This window comes from Eremothecium sinecaudum, chromosome V (genome assembly GCF_001548555.1).
Source record: "Eremothecium sinecaudum strain ATCC 58844 chromosome V, complete sequence".
NCBI lineage: Eukaryota > Fungi > Ascomycota > Saccharomycetes > Saccharomycetales > Saccharomycetaceae > Eremothecium > Eremothecium sinecaudum.
In genome coordinates this window covers 632601-650694 of record NC_030896.1, presented here as the reverse complement: position 1 = coordinate 650694, position 18094 = coordinate 632601, and the positions used below count along the sequence as shown (strand labels likewise).

Below are 18094 nucleotides of genomic sequence, written 5' to 3'. Positions count from 1 at the left end.
GTTTCTTTCTTTATGTACAAGAGGCATTACTTAAATATAATATTTCCATAGTTGGAAACATTTGATTACCGCACGCATACAATTGACGCCATATCTTTTCTCCACGTCATTATACATTCGTGTGGCTGATCATTGTAGTTCACATCTAATTTAAAATTATATTGCCCATGCATTGATATCACCATTACCCCGACCTTCCACCAAATATCCATCTTTGTATCTGACAAACTCCACCACATTTTCGGTTTTCTCATCACCACCACAAAACCAGTGTTTTTTGTGTTGCCTATCATACACCTTTACTGTACCTTCTTGGTTTGCTGCAACTATCTTTTGTAAGTCGAACTGCAAGCAGGTCACAGGATGCTCATATGCAAATGCATCCGCCAATGTACCAGTTCTTAAGTCCCAAATACGAATACTATTATCAAGTGATCCAGTAATCAAATTCATTGAATCAAATTGTAAAGAAGTCACCGCATCTGTATGACCGTCCAAGGTCCGAACAACTCGACCTGTTCTCAAGTCCCATAGTCTCACTATACCGTCCTTAGTTCCAGTAGCAAGAGCAGCATCATAGCACTGTAAAGCTCCAATTATTGGTGCTTCATTTGCATCCAAAACACTGCTTGCCATCATTGACCTAGACATTCCTCCACCAGTTGCAAAGCTAATGTCAATAGTCTGAACACATTTTCCGTTTTTCAAATCCCACTGCCGAATAGTTCGATCCTGTGAACCAGACACTAATGTACTGCCATCAAAGCTCAGTGCTGTGATCTCATCAATATGTGAGTCAAAAGTATGAATGCAAACATCATTTTCTGGGGAGATATTACCTTCTACAGCCTTCTGTATGTCCCACATCTTAAGTAAAGCATCACGTCCACCAGTAATCAGCGTGTTGTATTCATCCATTTGCATGCAACTAATTGTGGCTAAATGGCCGGAAATGGAGGCAATACGACTATTTTTACTCAAATCCCACACCTTGATCGTGGGATCCATCTTCCCTGCTGAACATAAAGTTCCAAATGGCATATTAAAGTCCAAACATGTCACTTTATCATCATGTGCAGAAGAGAACGATGTAATATTGGCACCTGGTTCATAATATTGTTGCAGAGTAGGATGCGTCTTTCTTGACCGACTGAGTTCGTGCTGCTTCATCTTTTTCTCATGGTTAATGTGCATATACTTAAGCTGACTTTGATTCATGGTACTCTTAGTAGAGGGTGAGCGAGGCTCTTCCTGGCTATTGGAATCAATTGGAGATGCACCATCAATCTGATTCTTTTTTGAAGGAGAATTTGGTCCATTTGGAGAAGTTACTACATGATCATTCCCATCATCATTATCCAAATCATAGTCTTCTATCATATCAATTCTATCCTTAATAGTCAGGAGATGCTTTTCCAAAAATAACTCATTCTGTTCAACCGTTGCTATTCTCTTAAATACTAAATCGCGGATGGCCTTTATTTTCTCCATTTTCATATCTAACTCTTTAATCTCACTAGCAGCCAAATTCTTTTGGATTTCCAAGAGGTCCAGGTTATCAGTAATGAGCTTTATAGAATTAGATAATGCCTTGATGGAGTAGGTATTGTTTATTGTATCTAGACTGACACCTTCTGGTAATCTGAATTCAAGTTGGTCTTCCTCTTCTTCCAAAGCATCAGGCATATTCTCTGTCCCTGCTTCCCTAATGGATTTAATGTCCTTATTGCCAATACGTTTCTGATGAGAACTGATAGTCTGATCAATCACCGGCAATGAAGCCTCAAACCCTTGAAAGAGCGAAACATCATTCTTCTGTGTTTTGGAATGTTTCTTCTTTTTAGGTCTCTCTCCATTTTCTGTCAATGCTTTATACTGTCCTGTCGAGCTTGAATGGCTGTTAGGTACGTCAGCCAATAATTCATCACTGAGGTAACTCAATACCTGGAAGCTTGTCCTAGAATTTCCAAAACCATTTTTAAAATAGCTCTTACCCGAAGTAGCATGAAAAAGATCTTGAAATGCACCATTTTTAGATGAAAATAGTGAAAAACGATTCCTCCAATTACTCGCCTTCATAAGGCTCGTTTTGCCACCAGAATTGGTTATCGAATCATGAAGCATCTTCTTATAGGGGCTGCTGTAGGACAGTATTGTATCCTCCACAGATTGGGAGCCCAAAACAACAGACGCAGTAGTAGATAAAGCCCTTCCTAAGTTTACAAATTGGTCGCTTGCCATGATGAATTCTATGATTGCAGGTTCTTCCAGAAAAGCTTCCAAACAACAATTGAAAAGTGCGACTAATGTAAAAAGCTAGAATTTTACTGTCCACTATCACAGTCGAGAACTTTGCTTAAATTTCCAATCCTCCCTCAACCTAACACTGTATAGAAATAGTTTATTCAATGGCTTCCTGTCTCCTTAAGATATCGGTTGCGAAGTCTTAATATTTACTTTTAACTTGTTTCTCCATATAATTGAAGGAGATAACGACGTTATTCCAAGCAGAAAGTAATAGCGCAGCTTCACAAAAAAAGGGGATCATTGGAAACGAGGCGGAAGTTTCACTTGAATTCCGGGTAACATTATTTAAATAATCTGAAGACTTCAAAATGGGTCTATGGTTATTGGTGATGTTTTAGTTGTTGAATTTTCTGTTCTAAAGCTTTTATTTCTTCCAATTCCTGTCGTATGAGATCTGAGACGCTTGAAGATGGCTCCGTTCTTCCCGGTTCATCACCATCTTCGTCTAGAGAATCTTCTTCAAATTGCATCTGAAGCTTATTCTCTTGTTCGTCAATTTCTGAACGCAGCTTCTCAATATCTCCATGTATATCTTCATATACAGCTAACAGGCGATCATATTTAGCGCGATGTTCATTCAAAGGCCATTGAGTAACAATTTCCTGAAGAAGTCTGAAAACAAGATCAAGGGCGAAGTCCTCGACAAACATAGTTTTCCTTCTTGACGAAGAGTCTTCTTCTGTAATTACACTACCATTCTGCAATGCGTATAGGAGTTGTTTAACTTCGTTGTCATCTGCAAACTTTTTAAGAAGCACCTCAAAAACTCCGCCCGCTTCAGGGGATATATCATCGAAAAGAAAGTCCCTGTTCAAACGCTGTTTCTTCTTGGTTATTAGATCATGCTGCTTCAGATAAAACTCTTTTGGTACGTAAGCAATTGGTGTTTCCTCTGGCATACCGAGAAGTCTATTTCTTTTTAGAACTGACGCTCGTTCAGATAGATGATCATATACGCCTTGCTTACCATCCTTCCTTCTCAATTTACCCTCTGAGTCTACCTTATAAAGTGACAGTTCATCAACTGGGTCCCCATCTCTAATTAGTCTTGTGATGATTTCTGCATAGGATGTGTTGGTACTGTGGACTAAAGCGTTCTGGAAAATACCAGGCGGTTTGAAGTACAGCGTCGAGATTGAGTCTGCAGATTGTTTTATTTGATCTAAACAGTAATTGAGTGACTCTGACATTATAATAGAGCAATGTATGATGCTCAGTTGATATTTTTTTCAGCTAGTATCTATGATTTATACCTAGAATTTACTTTCGTAGATCCCTATGATTTTTTCTATTTATCTCATCTACATCTGAGTAACAAGCATAGGAAACAGCTATACCACTTCATATATATATATATATATATATATATCCTATGATTCTAATGTCATGGATGCACTGGGTAATTCATTCTCTCCATGATACGTAGACTTCGTCGGTTCTGAAACGTTGCGTTACAACTGTTTCTGAGAAGTCCATTACTTTGTTACCCATTCTGTACTCTAGCAAACCTGCTTGGGCAATCATAACACCATTATCTATACAAAACCTTTCATCAGTAGCATGGACTTGACCATCAGAGCGATCTTTGCACATAGCTGCCATTATCTCCTGTAATCTGACGTTAGAACCTACCCCACCCACAATTAGGACCTGGTTTGAGTTTACATGTGCCATTGCGCGCTCCGTAATTTCGACTAGCATTGCAAATAGATTTTCTTGTAATGAATAGCATAAGTCCTCTACTGTTACCAGTTGCTCGCCGGTAGCTCTATCGAATAAAATCTTATTCTTTTTATTTTCTTTGAAAAGATCCTTTGCCAAAGATTCTATGTATGCCAAAATCCCACTCATAGAAAGATCCATACCCTTTACAGTGTATGGAAGCTCTACTAATCGGTCTTTATTAAGGCACTTTTTTGCCAATTGCTCGATGTTGTATCCTGGGGACGGAGCATTCGGGATTTTTAATGTTCTGGCAAATCTGTCCAAACAGTTTCCGATTGCTATATCTAACGTCTCGCCAAAAATTCTATACCTGTTTTCAGAGTATGCGATAACTTGTGTATTTCCTCCGCTGACATATAATACAATTGGATTTTCAGCTTTAGTAATTTCTCTGCCCATTTCAATATGAGCCACACAGTGATTGACACCTATTAGAGGTACGTCCCACAGTAAAGACATTGTACGTGCCGCTATTACAACAGAATGAAGTGGAGCACCCATCCCTGGTCCTCTAGTAAAGCATATAACATCTAGTTCTTTTGGATCTTTAACATTGGCCTCATCTAGCGCACGACGTACAATTCTGACAACCCAGTTTCTATGATGTCTAGCAGTATCTCTTGGAAGAAATCCCTCACCTGGTGGTGTAATATAGGTATCTCTAATATTGGACAGTATTTCAGTGTGACAATCATGGGATAGATCACTATCATTATGCTGCGCTAAAATGGGATGTTTAATCACCCCAACCCCAAGTTTATTTGCAGATCCTTCTAAACCCAACGCCAAATAATAGTTACGCCTATTTTTTGATGGAATTGAATTTAGGTTAACCATTTTACGCAAACGCTTTTCTTCTACAACAGCTGTGTTTCAACTTGGTTTAACTTTTCTTCGAGTTAAAAATTTCAATATCATGATAAAGAGCTTTAAAAGCAGTTACGATAGTACTTATAAATATTAGTGAAAGCAAGCAATATAAATTATATAACTCGCTGATCCTATTCATTGCCAGTAACTTAATTAATCAGAAATGTAAAAAGATATATAAATACATCTCTAGATGAATAAAACAAGCCGCCTTGTGAAGGGCAAAAAATACTCCGCGACGGGGAATTGAACCCCGATCCCGCGCGCGACAAGCGCGAATTCTAACCATTAAACTATCGCGGATCTCTTGTGCAATTAGAGTGACCTAGCAGAAACTTATCTAGGTAGTGATATGGGACACTTGTCGCAGATTCAAATAGAGACCCCTTGGAGGCAGCAGCTAGAAAGAAGCGCCGGATTAGGTCCGTATGGAGAAGTAAGAGTAAGGGCTAGCACCGACTCGAGATCTGTCGTAGAAATGAAGATGAGCTAGATATTCTAACGTATATAAAGCCACCATAGCTAGATATGAGATTATGACTAGGAGTCGAAGGAAGACACGTGGCCAGTGACTTAGATTAGACCTATATACATAGTAAACTAATCTATCATTGAATATTTAATACTCACGTGACCAAGGAACTTCAAGTTAGCACGTGATCGGTTAGGTAGTCCACGAGCTATAATTTTCTAGACACAATATGCAACTAGAAGAGCTCCGACTAAGCAAAAAGCGTATTCAAGGAACTTCAAGTACACGTGACCAGTAAGGTACCCCCGACAGCAACGCTTACTTGAACTCTTTGGAGTATTTACCTTAAAACAGCTGCATATTCTATACGCTTATTAGCCGTACTGTAAACACTCAATATATTTACGAAAGCACCCTAATGATCACTTGTAATTCCACTTGAAATTATGACAGAAGTCGTTATATTCAATTACAAAATGCGTAACATTATATATATTAATTCAAAAACAAATTTAAAGTCACTCAATCTATCTAATCGAATAAACCGAAACCCATGTCATCGTCGGATTCCTCCTTAGCCTCTTCTTCAGCTTGTTCTTCAGCAGCAGCGGAAGCACCACCAGCAGCAGCACCGCCAACAGCAGCACCGCCAACAGAAGCACCACCAGCAGGAACAGAAGCAAACTTAGTTTGACCTTCAGCAATCAAGTCGTTGATAGACTTGCCCTCCAAAGAGGATAGCAAGTTGGAGATTTGAGATTCTTCAGCTTCAATACCAACAGATTCGATCAATTCCTTGATGTCAGCAGCGGATGGTGATTCATTACCACCTTGCAACAATAACAAATAAGCAGCCAAGTACTTCATTTTTCTTACTGATTTCTGGAGATTTTATTGAAATAATCGATTTAAGCTGAAAAACAAGCAGACTATTCCTTGGTATATTAAATAAAACAGTACTAAGAAGAGATCGTGAAAGGAGAACATCGAATCTTGATATTTCATGAAAAATTTTAGAATTTTAAGAGTGTATCACTGTGTACGAGTGGACTATATATTTCGCACCGCGAAAATTCTGGTCTTATAGGATCGAATCTTATCCATAGTAATAATCCGATGAGATGACTAGAGAGTGCAATAATAACATTTAGCGCTGAAGTTTCTGTAGACCATGCCAATGTTATACGAAGCCTTTAGGGATATTTTTTTTGGAGGTATTGCTGGAGCAGTTGGTAAGGTAGTTGAATATCCATTTGATACCATAAAAGTACGATTGCAAACTCAACCCCACCATGTTTTCCCCACAACCTGGTCATGTATCAGGTACACATATGCAGAAGAGGGTCTCTGGAGAGGTTTCTACCAGGGTATCTCTTCGCCACTTTTCGGAGCTTTTTTAGAGAACGCTCTACTATTTGTATCGTTCAATATAGGTAAACATCTAACGGATGTATACACTGATTTTGATATTTTGACTAAAACTGTTCTTGCAGGTGCGTTTGCAGGTGCATGGGCTAGTTTGGTGTTGACACCTGTAGAGTTAGTCAAGTGTAAGTTGCAGGTTTCTAATTTAGAGAACTCAGCATCGGAACGTGTTTCGGTATTGGAAACCGCTCGAACTGTTGTTCGGGAACGTGGGTTCGGTGGACTATGGCAGGGGCACTGTAGTACCCTACTGCGAGAATGTCTTGGATGTGCGGTTTGGTTCACAACTTTTGAGACATTGAAGAACTGGTTTTCTTCTACAGGGGATGGAATCGAAAACACACCATGGGAACTACTAATATCAGGTGCCTGCGCTGGTGTATGTTTCAATGCTAGTGTCTTTCCGGCAGATACTGTCAAATCTACTATGCAAACTGAGCATGTCAGTTTCTCCTCTGCAATTACAATAATTATGAGTAACAATGGGCCGATGGGGTTCTATCGGGGAATTGGAATAACATTGCTCAGGGCTGTACCGGCAAATGCTGCAATATTTTACATCCACGAAAGGCTTTCCAAACTGTGAAATAAGACACTGGCTATTCTTACTGTTACCTTTAATTAGCATTTTTCGGTTTTAGAAGACTGAAAGGATGAAGCAATAATTGGCAAACTGGCTAGTTTGTTGAGATTAGCTATGATAGACGAACACTGCAAGCAAATGAGTGTGCTAGTAATGTGCTTTAAACGGTAGTTTTGCGTTTCCTATGTCTTTATGTATTATCAAACTTTTAGGCTGGTTATTAGATTTCTGATTGAGAATATTTGCAATTGCTTCAAAGCAGATTAAGCATCAACAAATATTACATAACAACCCTTATACAGACGATGCTGACTGTGATTATCTTAATATTCCTACAGATATACTTCTAATACAGATATACTTCTAATCGTTAACACATTCTTCCGTACAGTATGATATATAATATTCACTATTCATATATATCCTTGTATAAGATGGACTAATGTCAAAGCATCTCCTGAAGAATAACTCATAATAAGAAGCCAACAACATGTCTTTTAGCGCATTGACACCAGTAGGGTATGTATTCTTCATTGCTATGGACTAAAGATTATCAAATTAATCATACTAAAATCTTATAGAAAATATGTTGCAATTCTCTCAGGATTAACAATAGTATCAGTCTTAGGAACGAAAACTATTATTCGCCAAAGAAGACAAGGTCAATTCCAACCTAACTATTTGGAATCAAAATCTACAAATAATGATTACAATCTCGCAAAGATCAAACCAGGCTTTCCTGAAAATGAAAGGAAGAATGAGACGGAGGAGGTCAAGAGAAAAAGCGAGTACGAAGCAACAGGTTTATCGTACATGAGCAGGAAGCGTGGTGACAAGTTAGGGCTCCTTGACAAATGGAACAAGGAATAAAGTACTTAGTATTATTGTCTATAACAATACAACTAAATTTATCGTTTTCATGGGTTTACACTACATATATAGGTCTTAAGATTAAGTACATACACAAACACAAATTAACCTTTCAGGTAATAGTACAAAATATATCATTTAGGGTGAAATAAATGGAACCTTGTCTTACAGACCTATTTGTTTGAGTCTTCAAAATAGTCGGTCATCTCTTGGTCTAGTTGTTCCAAAGACTTCTTTTGGGGCTTGGATCTTCTCTTCTCAGCTTTTGCCATAGCAGTTTTCTTGTTAGGTGCTCTGGAATCCCTTCTTGTAGCCTCTTTCCTTGGAGCGTCTCTCCTTGGGACTGGCCTTAGTACCCTGTCCTTGCCTTTATTAACTGGAGCGATTCTAGCTGATAAAGGCTTTCTGGTAGGGTCGACGATCAAATTCAATCTTAATTTGGACTTTCCACCATCAATTGGAGCACCATTAAATTTCTTGACCGCTTCACGAGCCTTCTCCGCATTTGCAAATGTCAATGTTGCCATACCAGTTGAATTACCTCTTTCATTGTAACTCAACAACACCCTTTGTAAACCGCCTACACTGGATCTGAAAAAGTCCTGTAATATATGTTAGTTTAGTCGTCCATTATCAAAAAAGAAAAATTTTAAAAAAGGAAACGCATCTCTCGCCTTGGGACATTAAACGCCTTTGCACTGCTTATATAGCGCCAGTGGATGTAATCCCCGCCAGGAAATTCACTGCTAAAAGCCTCTAGTCTCAGACAGAGAAACTACTTCCAGATCTACTGTTGTAACCTTGTTTTCTCATGAGGTTTCATTAGGCAACCTTGGAACTTAGCTTTAAGATAATCTATCACACAACCTATCGGGATGTCCGAACAACTCTCCTCCTACCATGAGAGGCTCGGCTATACCCGGCCCTATTCAAACTTTCCATCGCCAATTACGGCATAGAATAGAAATTGAACTGTCCCATATACTCTACCTGCGAGTACGGGCATAAAAGGATCGACACCAGCAACAGCCACTCATGGGTCGTCCCCTAGGTCCACTAATGTGTATTCGTATTAAGGGCTTGTTCCTTTATAACGGTAATACCCAGTCACATGAAAAACTCGTCACAACAGTACTTCCCTGAATTAATCCTTCGTGAGAAAATCCGAAGCACGTCCCTGGCGCCCATAAATACCACGCACGTGCGCAAAGCAGATTATAACTCACCAAAAAAGGCAATCAATCTCCTTCATCATTTTTCAAAAACCATCCTGGTCAACATACTCTAACCGCATCTTCTTTGATATCTCTTGGTAAACCCTCGACATTTACCTTCGTCGCATAAGCCGCATCTAATATACTGCTAGCCTTCTCTAAAGAGATCATAGGCTTTCTAGCACTTGAAGAAATAGGGCCTTTGCGACGGATATTCTTTGACATCTTCCTTGGGCCTGCTTTATTAGCCTTTCTAGCGTGCTTTTTGTTGGAGTCAATAATCTCGTCCAAGGCTTTATCCAAATTTGCTGACATGATGTAATATTTTTAACTTTAAATCAGTTACGCTAATGAGGTTGTTTCCAGCTCAAATTTATGCCTAGTTCAACTAAATCAAGCAATAACTTCAAGTTGCCATCCAAAACGTAACGAAAATAAACAGCACACCAGGGGAAAAGACGTCTTATTAAATACTTTTTTTCTTTCAGGTTCATATTTCGATCGATCATTTCATTACCATTTTCGGAAACTGTTCTGGCCGGGTAACTTATATGTTCCATCTAACGAAATGTAATTTTGTGTGTTTTCGTTATTCCGAACTTGTATTGACATGTCCGCTACCTTACAAGAGATGAATTAACCCCTAGTTGCTTATTGAGATATCATTAGAAAGTTAGACTATTGGTCAGCCTTAATTATTAATTCTATTATAGACTTGTCTGGTTTGTAAAATTATAGGTTCCAGATTCATATAATTTGCGTTTCGGACAAACGCATATAGAACTACTAGCTCATCGGAAGCTGATAAGTGGTTTACAACTCGGTTTTGACTGTTTGATAGTTTGAAACGTTTCTGTTCGTTGTTTTTGGTCTTGAAGAACCCATAATTGATTAGGTGTCTATTTTGCTGGAGATTTGGGGGTTTAGGTTTGAAATCTAATCTAATATGTTGAGTTGTGATCCGAATGTTAAGGATCAGCAGCAAGGATTGGGTGTTAATTCTGGAGAAAAATCGCAGAGTTTGCAGCAGCCTTTCCGCTCTCATCGAGGGTTGCAAAAGAAGAATGGGATACATAGTATTCCATCGACTGACTGTGGGCACAATGTGGAATACATTCTTTCTGCAGAGTTTGATAACAAATCTGGTGCGATGATAAAGCACCAATACCCCAAGAATTTGCCGAAGCTGAAGCACCAAACTTCTAATTTGGCAAATCTTGCAGCACTTATGATTCCGAATGGTATAGAGAACCGTCCTGGTGAATCAGACTTTACGGTTTTTATTTTATACAGAGACCGATACTCACAGACTTTTAGTCTTTTCCCACCTACAGAAGCTAGTATATCTAGAAATTCTACAGGTAGTTATGGTGCAGCCGGATCGTCGCCTTCAAGATTGGGATCCGTTATTCTAGAGGAGGATGAACATGCTGGCATTAGTACGACGTCTCTAGCTAGTTCTAAGAAAGATCTATTATTTTTCCTCAATGTTGTACACTCAGAAATCGATTATAGCAATGAGCGTGGTGCAGTTATTAAGTCTTTGGCGGTAGGAACCGTATTACAAAACTTTTTTATTTTTAAGCCATTGCTTATGATGGCATTGGATGCATATATGAAGTCTCCTTCAATGCAGATCTTGAAAGACTGTTTTGACCTGATAAACAGCTTAGATCTTAGCTTGATGGTAAGAATTCATTCTAACAAGCTTCTTCAAAACGTTTTAAATTCCATAAACAACGATGAAATAATACATGAACTATTGGATCCTCAAGGGAAAGCTTTGAAGAAGTTGTTAAGGGTTAGTGAGTTACCGGAAACTGATAAGAATGGTAACTCAATTGCCTTTAAACAGAGTACACTGATATACAGGTTTGACAACTTTAAGCCAATTGCAGTTCCACATTATTTTACAAGAATTCCTATTCACATTAACATGATCAAATATAATGATATTGAAGTTGATATAAATTATAAGGATCATGTTGTGAAGTTTTTAAGTGCATTTATCCCTCACCTTTCCAAGTTACCTCGGGATGCTCCACCCTGGCGGTTAATGATCAATTCCATGGAATTATCCACAGATAGTTTATGTCAATTGGTGCTTGCGTTATCCAACTTTATTCACGCATTTGAACACAAGTATATTCGTAATGGATCTGTCGTGGTTTTTCCATATATGGATATAAGTATGGTTGATGATTTGCGGTACGAATTATCGCAGCCACATTCAAGCGAACTCTATTTTATCGTTGGCGTATCCAATCCAATATTCGAGTTACAAAAGAATGTCTGGGATGTATACTATAATTTGGATACCGGAATTCTAATTTCTCAGTCATCACCAAATACCGCCCCTTCACATCGGACTTCGACGGGCTCTTTGCACCATGCATCAGTTAGGAGTAGTGACTTCTTGATGAAGATCTTTTCCAAAACTTCCAATTCAGTGACTTCCGCAAATGAATCACTGAAAATGGGTTTGCTCCAAAAGTTCATGCAGTATACCATGCAGCAGCAACATGACAATCAAACAGTGCTCAACGTGTTTAAAAGAGTCACTATCTTGCAGTTGATTCATCTTCTTCCGAAGCTGGGGAATGATGTTTCAATATCTACCGACATGCTGTTGACTGACGAGTATATGCTGACTTACAAGGATTTTGTAATATTTCCAGAGTTTTTTGAGTATAGCTCATTAAGGGTTATTCGATTATTAAATGATATGGAAAAGTCCCTACATCAAGCTTTCTTCCCCCATGACAAATCGAAAGATAGTAAAGAGCGTGTTTTATTAAAAATATACTGCCTTTTGAAAGAGATATACAAGTTTATTTGCTTGGATAAGACCCATTTGAGCACATTTTTAAATGTATGTCTTAACTATCCTACTACTCGCGCATTTGATCAGTTTGACCTTCGGAAGGCAGATTTCTCAAAAATAAATCTCACAAAAGTTCTTCGTCACGAACTCAGGAATTTGAATGGCGCTGATGGAGTAAATTATACTCAGGCTAACGTTATTGACTATCTATCCGTTGATAAAGGTTTGGGGCTATTATTTTACCCCTTACTATTGTATCCTGTGATGGATGTTACAACTGCTGGATTATATCCTACAAGTAGTAAGCATTCTTCCGGAAGTAGTAATACCTTTCCGCGTAGCGTCGAAAAGGGGCTAAGTTTGGATAATTCAAAGACATCGGCTAGTACATTTTCCTTTCCAGATGGTAATCTAACAATGGTAACAAAATACTATGAACAATTTCTTGAAAACAATCTCGTCTACAACACGAGAGACGACTTGTCAATCACGAGTAATCAGATCTCTGATTGTCCCTACATGGTTGATAGAATAAGGAAACTCGCGCTCAAGTTGTTGATGAGACTTGAAAGGCATCACATTGGACAACTTCTCATTGATAAGAAACTAAATCCCATCTTTCCCATGATATACCGCACTCTGAAAAGGGAGGCACAACTAGCGGTTTCTCCAATACCAAATCACAGTAATGATTCAAGTCTTACAAAAGACGTATCGAAAAGCTCACCATTTCCTGCCGCTTCCTTCAACTTTGCTGATAATGCGCCTGTTTTATCTCCCCAAATAGAATCTCATAATCTACCGTTATCAGCAAATAGACAAGAACTATTGCAGGACTTGAAGCTGATATCCTCACGAAATCCTCACGATTCTAAATCAACCGATCTCAGCAGTAAATCTTCGAAGAGTGATCTTATTGATTCGCTAACACGCCTTGAGCTTTACGGTATAGATGATTGGAAATACCTCGATTCTCCAGCTAACGTTCGAGTAACCACCAAGTCTTCGTCTTCAACTTTTCCTGAAGGCCCTTCGTTTTCAAGCATATATTCCATTCATCGTGACAATTACAATGAATCAATTCAGTAATTACGTAACTTTCAAAACAACTTTTTGTGCAGAATAGAACGGAAAATGAGTTGACAAATAAAGCATAGTATAATTAATAACAAGTTTAAAAACCAATTCTGGTACATATTATTCATATTGGGCTTCTCATATTTTTAGGTTGGTGATCTCAGTTTACCATGTCGTTAATAATGATCACGTTTGACTCTGTTCTCAAAAGATGGATTTAATTGGCAGATATATAATGAATACACCTAACGAAAGAACTCCATATCTTAAGAACTTAGTTTCATTCTGTATCACTAAGCGTCTATACCTTTTTATTTGCAAACTATTGAAATGGATTCTCGCGTTGTTGGTATTTTGGGAGGTGGTCAGTTGGGACGTATGATCGTTGAGGCCGCTAACAGGCTTAACGTCAAAACCTGTATTTTAGATAACCCCGGTTCACCCGCAAAGCAAATTAACGCCGTAGTGGAGCATATTAATGGAAGTTATAGTGATACTAGTAGTATTGAAAAGTTGGCTGCAAAGTGTGATGTTTTAACTGTGGAAATAGAGCATGTCGATGTTGCAACTCTTAAATCATTGCGGACCAAATACCCAAAACTGGAAATTTATCCTTCTCCGGAGACTATCTGGTTGATTCAAGACAAATATAGACAGAAACTACACCTAATTGAAAATGGGATAGCTGTTGCTGAGCCTCAAATTATTGAATCGCCCTCTGTTGAGACATTAAAGAAGATTGGTAATAAATTTGCATATCCATACTTATTGAAGGCTAGAACTCTTGCGTATGACGGAAGAGGTAACTTTGTTGTTAAGTCTGAAGAATCGATACCTGAAGCGTTGGAATTTCTTGGTGATAGACCACTGTATGCGGAAAAGTGGGCTCCATTCGTAAAGGAATTAGCAGTTATGATCGTTCGTTCAGTGGATGGAAAATTGTATTCTTATCCTGTTGTTGAAACAATCCATAGGGATAATATTTGTCACTTGTGTTATGCACCAGCCCGCGTTAGTGATTCCATCCAATTAAAGGCTAAGATTTTAGCGGAGAATGCTGTGGGGACCTTTCCCGGCGCAGGTATATTTGGTGTTGAAATGTTTTACATGGAAAATGGCGAGCTTCTAATTAATGAAATTGCACCAAGACCTCATAATTCAGGTCATTATACCATTGATGCTTGTGTCACATCTCAATTTGAAGCACATATCAGAGCTATTTTGGGTTTACCAATGCCAAAAGACTTCTCTAATTTTACTGTTCCATCTACGAATGCGATCATGCTCAATGTTCTTGGCGATAATAATAACGTAAATGGCGAGCTACAACTTTGTAAGCAAGCCTTAGGAATGCCCGGTGTATCTGTTTACTTATACGGTAAGGAATCTCGTCCTAAGAGGAAGATGGGCCACATAAATGTTATCGCATCATCGATGGAGGAAGCCGAGTCAAAGCTTCAGGCTATCGTTACTGGAAACGCTTCATCCCATGATCAAAATGTATCCGATAGTGCTTCAAAAGCGCCACTGGTAAGCATTATTATGGGTTCTGATTCTGATTTGCCGGTAATGAGCAAAGCGGCAGATGTCCTTTCCCAGTTTGACGTTCCATTCGAAGTTACAATTGTTTCTGCCCATAGAACCCCACATAGGATGTCGAAGTTTGCAATTGAAGCTTCGCAACGTGGTATTAAGGTTATTATTGCAGGTGCTGGCGGTGCTGCACATCTCCCTGGTATGGTGGCCGCAATGACTCCGCTCCCTGTTATCGGTGTTCCGGTCAAAGGATCTGTGTTAGATGGTGTAGATTCATTGCATTCTATCGTTCAAATGCCTAGAGGCGTTCCAGTGGCAACGGTAGCAATTAATAACAGCACTAATGCCGCCTTGCTGGCAGTCAGGATGCTGGGTATGCACAGTACTAAGTACCAGAACTTGATGAGTCAATTCTTGTTGAAGCAAGAGCGTGAAGTCTTGGAAAAGGCTGAAAAACTAGAAACGATTGGCTACAAAAAGTATTTAGGTAATTGAATAGTATTAAATCAAGTAGACAGTATTAAATCAAGTATTAATTCATTAAGAGTGATAATTGAACAGCTGGAGCTTCCTATAACCATATCTAATCATAATTGATGTGAGCGCATCATACATAGCGCTCCAACTGTAGTTTATTAGAGTTACCATTCACTGATTAAATTATTATATCTTGACAAATAGCTTCATTATACCCTGGTAGCAGCAATAACTAACTGGCGAAAGTATATTTTTGCAATACAGTAGCCTGCAGCATTTACCACGATAGCCCCAAGAGTATGCTCCGGCCAGGTATTTAAATTAAATGAGGTACCATTGAATATAGAATATTGCATTGCTCTCCGTATTATACCATTGGCTGACAACGTATGTTCACAGGTACAACATGGGGGGCACTGTAGAAATTGGACAAAGCTCCAAATTCTCGCTAGTAAGTAGAATAGCACGAATCGAACTTAAATGCATTTTGCAAAAAGCCTTGAATTCTAGCGGTATTTCTGCAATTTTAGCAAATCTCCTTTACGCCAACCTCGGATATACTAAGGTTTGCTTAGAGTTCTTTAACGCACCATGTGAAATTACATCAACCTCAGGCATACTAAGGTTAACTTTAAATTCTTTACCCCTCCATGTGACTTTTGAGCCGCACATGGCAACGAGCCATATAGGAAATGATAAAGCTTCACGCAACACCCAAAACATGAACCAGTCAGTAAGGTACCGATAATGAAACTCGTAATCAAGAAAATAGGGCAAACTAGCTTCTTCATTCACAAAATCGTCCAATCTGTAATCTCTTGGGAACAGTGTATTATACTGCATCCTGTCCATAAAGCACCAGATGATCATGTGCAGCACAAAGAAGAGCACGCTATTCTTTTTCGGATCAGCTGCAAGCGCTGGAACTATCCTAGGTATCCCAAAGGCACCTATCGCTCCAAGTAAAATGGATTCAGTAAGCGGTTCCAACAGGGTCGGCAATAAATCCATATACTTCCGCACACGAATCCACCTCACCCGCCTATTCACATAATTCGAAAAACTAAGCTTATTAGTCTTGGAATCCAAAGGCTGATAAACAGAGTGCCCAATCATAGCTGTGCGCCCATGACTTGACTCCCATAGCGCAGTACCAATCATATTATCTTCACCATAGTATCTAGCAAAGAAGCCGATCCCATGGTTCGGCTGTTTGGTTGGAATATGCACTATGCGCTCTTGGAATGACCCGTCGAAAGTAATTTCAACGCACTTATTCCCTGACAGTGACACAGCGTCTCTAGACGTCGAGATTTTCTTCGCATACTCTATTTCAGCCTTGTCCTTAAAAGCATTACCGATCTTACCCTCCCCAATCATATGAACAGCCTCATCAAGAGCGCTTCGCCTAAATAAGTTACTTTTTCCATTTACACATGGAAGGAGACTCAATTTATTAATTGCAACGTATAGTTTACAGTGAGCGGTGGAAAGAAACGTCTCTTCGAGCCTGTCACCAATCAGCTCGCTTCTCAAACTAATTCCGACCGGAAGGTGATGTGTCAGAACTACCGGCCTCTTCGTTTTCCTCCCATTATCTAGTGAAAACTGTAAGCTTGCAACGCTCTGTGACAACGTTTTCGGCAAACTCCATACATTAGAATCCATTATCCAGATAATATCATGCTTCGCTAGCATATAAGCCTTAGTAAGATTGTTGACTTTTGGGTTTATGCCGTAATCATCCTCCCCAATCAATAGTTTGATATCGTACCCAGGGTATTTAGCCAAAAGCGACTTGATTATACTGATCGGACCAGTAGCGTCATCAACATTTGAAACAGCAAATATAACCTCAATCTTGTCCCTTGGATAATCCTGTAATATTGAACTTTCAAGACACGCTTCCATCTCCGCATCAACACCCTTACACGGTCGTATAATTGTCACGGGCTCCTTATCGGCTTCTTCAAGCCTATCATTATGTCCGCGATTTCTAAACTTGGTAATTATCTCTAACCAACCGTAACTGACTACTGTAAGAACAAAAACATACCAAAGACCAAATAAACATGATAGGTACCATTTAACTTCCTCTAGATTAATCACTTTTTCATCCGAAACCTCTTCAGCAAACAGCTTAACATAAGCGCTCATGTTAAGCGAAGCGACAAAGAAATTAGCTGATGTCAGTAGTCAAGTAATCACTTAACTAACTTTCACACTTCTTTTAAATAGTGAACTTTGAAATCCCAAATGTAAAACAACACAGCATTCAACAAAAAACTAGAATAAAACCAATTTGTTAGTGCCTTCGGATTTTCTAAAGCAAGGTACCGTAAACTAAAGTATAATCTGAACAGAGCCCTAATATACTGTGAATCCTTCTTCCTTATTTATCTAATAAGTTATCTTGTGCAAAACTGAAAATGGTACGACTAAGCGGGCTTCAAAGGGATGTATTACACCTATACAGGAGATCAATTCGAATCGCGTATACAAAGTCAGCGTCAACCACACCGCACTTTATTAAGTTTGCACGCAGCGAATTTGATAAGTATAGAAATATATCAAGAAAGGAATTTAGCACAATAGAACATTTACTACGTGTTGGTAATAAGCGGCTTGATCTGTACTCAAGTCATGAATTAAAAGACATACATTAAGTTAATGCATTCTAAAATATCACATGGAATTCCACATGTTAATAATGA

At 38.9% G+C, this 18094-nt stretch overlaps 11 protein-coding genes and 1 non-coding gene across 12 annotated transcripts; 5 read left to right on the top strand and 7 right to left on the bottom strand.

The window, feature by feature from the left end:
• Positions 1–156: 156 nt before the first annotated feature.
• Positions 157–2241, bottom strand: CAF4 (Caf4p; the record flags this gene model as incomplete). The annotated part of the gene is made up of 1 exon (XM_018132455.1): positions 157–2241. The coding sequence occupies one exon, from the start codon at positions 2239–2241 to the stop codon at positions 157–159; it is 2085 nt and encodes a 694-aa protein (XP_017988264.1).
• A 386-nt stretch (positions 2242–2627) lies between these two features.
• On the bottom strand, positions 2628–3497 carry SPC34 (Spc34p; the record flags this gene model as incomplete). The annotated part of the gene is made up of 1 exon (XM_018132456.1): positions 2628–3497. The coding sequence occupies one exon, from the start codon at positions 3495–3497 to the stop codon at positions 2628–2630; it is 870 nt and encodes a 289-aa protein (XP_017988263.1).
• A 214-nt stretch (positions 3498–3711) lies between these two features.
• On the bottom strand, positions 3712–4869 carry KAE1 (tRNA N6-adenosine threonylcarbamoyltransferase; the record flags this gene model as incomplete). The annotated part of the gene is made up of 1 exon (XM_018132457.1): positions 3712–4869. One exon carries the CDS (start codon positions 4867–4869, stop codon positions 3712–3714), a length of 1158 nt encoding a protein of 385 aa, XP_017988262.1.
• A 264-nt stretch (positions 4870–5133) lies between these two features.
• On the bottom strand, positions 5134–5205 carry AW171_hschr53201. The gene has a single exon. It is a non-coding gene; the product is annotated as a tRNA-Asp (tRNA).
• A 700-nt stretch (positions 5206–5905) lies between these two features.
• On the bottom strand, positions 5906–6241 carry RPP2B (ribosomal protein P2; the record flags this gene model as incomplete). Its single annotated transcript, XM_018132458.1, has 1 exon — positions 5906–6241. The coding sequence occupies one exon, from the start codon at positions 6239–6241 to the stop codon at positions 5906–5908; it is 336 nt and encodes a 111-aa protein (XP_017988261.1).
• A 304-nt stretch (positions 6242–6545) lies between these two features.
• ORT1 (Ort1p) lies at positions 6546–7385 on the top strand (the record flags this gene model as incomplete). Its single annotated transcript, XM_018132459.1, has 1 exon — positions 6546–7385. The coding sequence occupies one exon, from the start codon at positions 6546–6548 to the stop codon at positions 7383–7385; it is 840 nt and encodes a 279-aa protein (XP_017988260.1).
• Positions 7386–7872: 487 nt separating this feature from the next.
• Positions 7873–8252, top strand: COI1 (Coi1p; the record flags this gene model as incomplete). Its single annotated transcript, XM_018132460.1, has 2 exons — positions 7873–7901; positions 7964–8252. 2 exons carry the CDS (start codon positions 7873–7875, stop codon positions 8250–8252), a joined length of 318 nt encoding a protein of 105 aa, XP_017988259.1.
• A 173-nt stretch (positions 8253–8425) lies between these two features.
• Positions 8426–9781, bottom strand: YRA1 (RNA-binding protein YRA1; the record flags this gene model as incomplete). The annotated part of the gene is made up of 2 exons (XM_018132461.1): positions 8426–8854; positions 9536–9781. 2 exons carry the CDS (start codon positions 9779–9781, stop codon positions 8426–8428), a joined length of 675 nt encoding a protein of 224 aa, XP_017988258.1.
• A 631-nt stretch (positions 9782–10412) lies between these two features.
• Positions 10413–13379, top strand: AFI1 (Afi1p; the record flags this gene model as incomplete). The annotated part of the gene is made up of 1 exon (XM_018132462.1): positions 10413–13379. The coding sequence occupies one exon, from the start codon at positions 10413–10415 to the stop codon at positions 13377–13379; it is 2967 nt and encodes a 988-aa protein (XP_017988257.1).
• A 318-nt stretch (positions 13380–13697) lies between these two features.
• ADE2 (phosphoribosylaminoimidazole carboxylase ADE2) lies at positions 13698–15398 on the top strand (the record flags this gene model as incomplete). The annotated part of the gene is made up of 1 exon (XM_018132463.1): positions 13698–15398. One exon carries the CDS (start codon positions 13698–13700, stop codon positions 15396–15398), a length of 1701 nt encoding a protein of 566 aa, XP_017988256.1.
• A 522-nt stretch (positions 15399–15920) lies between these two features.
• Positions 15921–17537, bottom strand: AW171_hschr53194 (HEL021Wp; the record flags this gene model as incomplete). The annotated part of the gene is made up of 1 exon (XM_018132464.1): positions 15921–17537. One exon carries the CDS (start codon positions 17535–17537, stop codon positions 15921–15923), a length of 1617 nt encoding a protein of 538 aa, XP_017988255.1.
• A 272-nt stretch (positions 17538–17809) lies between these two features.
• Positions 17810–18046, top strand: SDH6 (Sdh6p; the record flags this gene model as incomplete). Its single annotated transcript, XM_018132465.1, has 1 exon — positions 17810–18046. One exon carries the CDS (start codon positions 17810–17812, stop codon positions 18044–18046), a length of 237 nt encoding a protein of 78 aa, XP_017988254.1.
• Between the last annotated feature and the right edge of the window lie 48 nt (positions 18047–18094).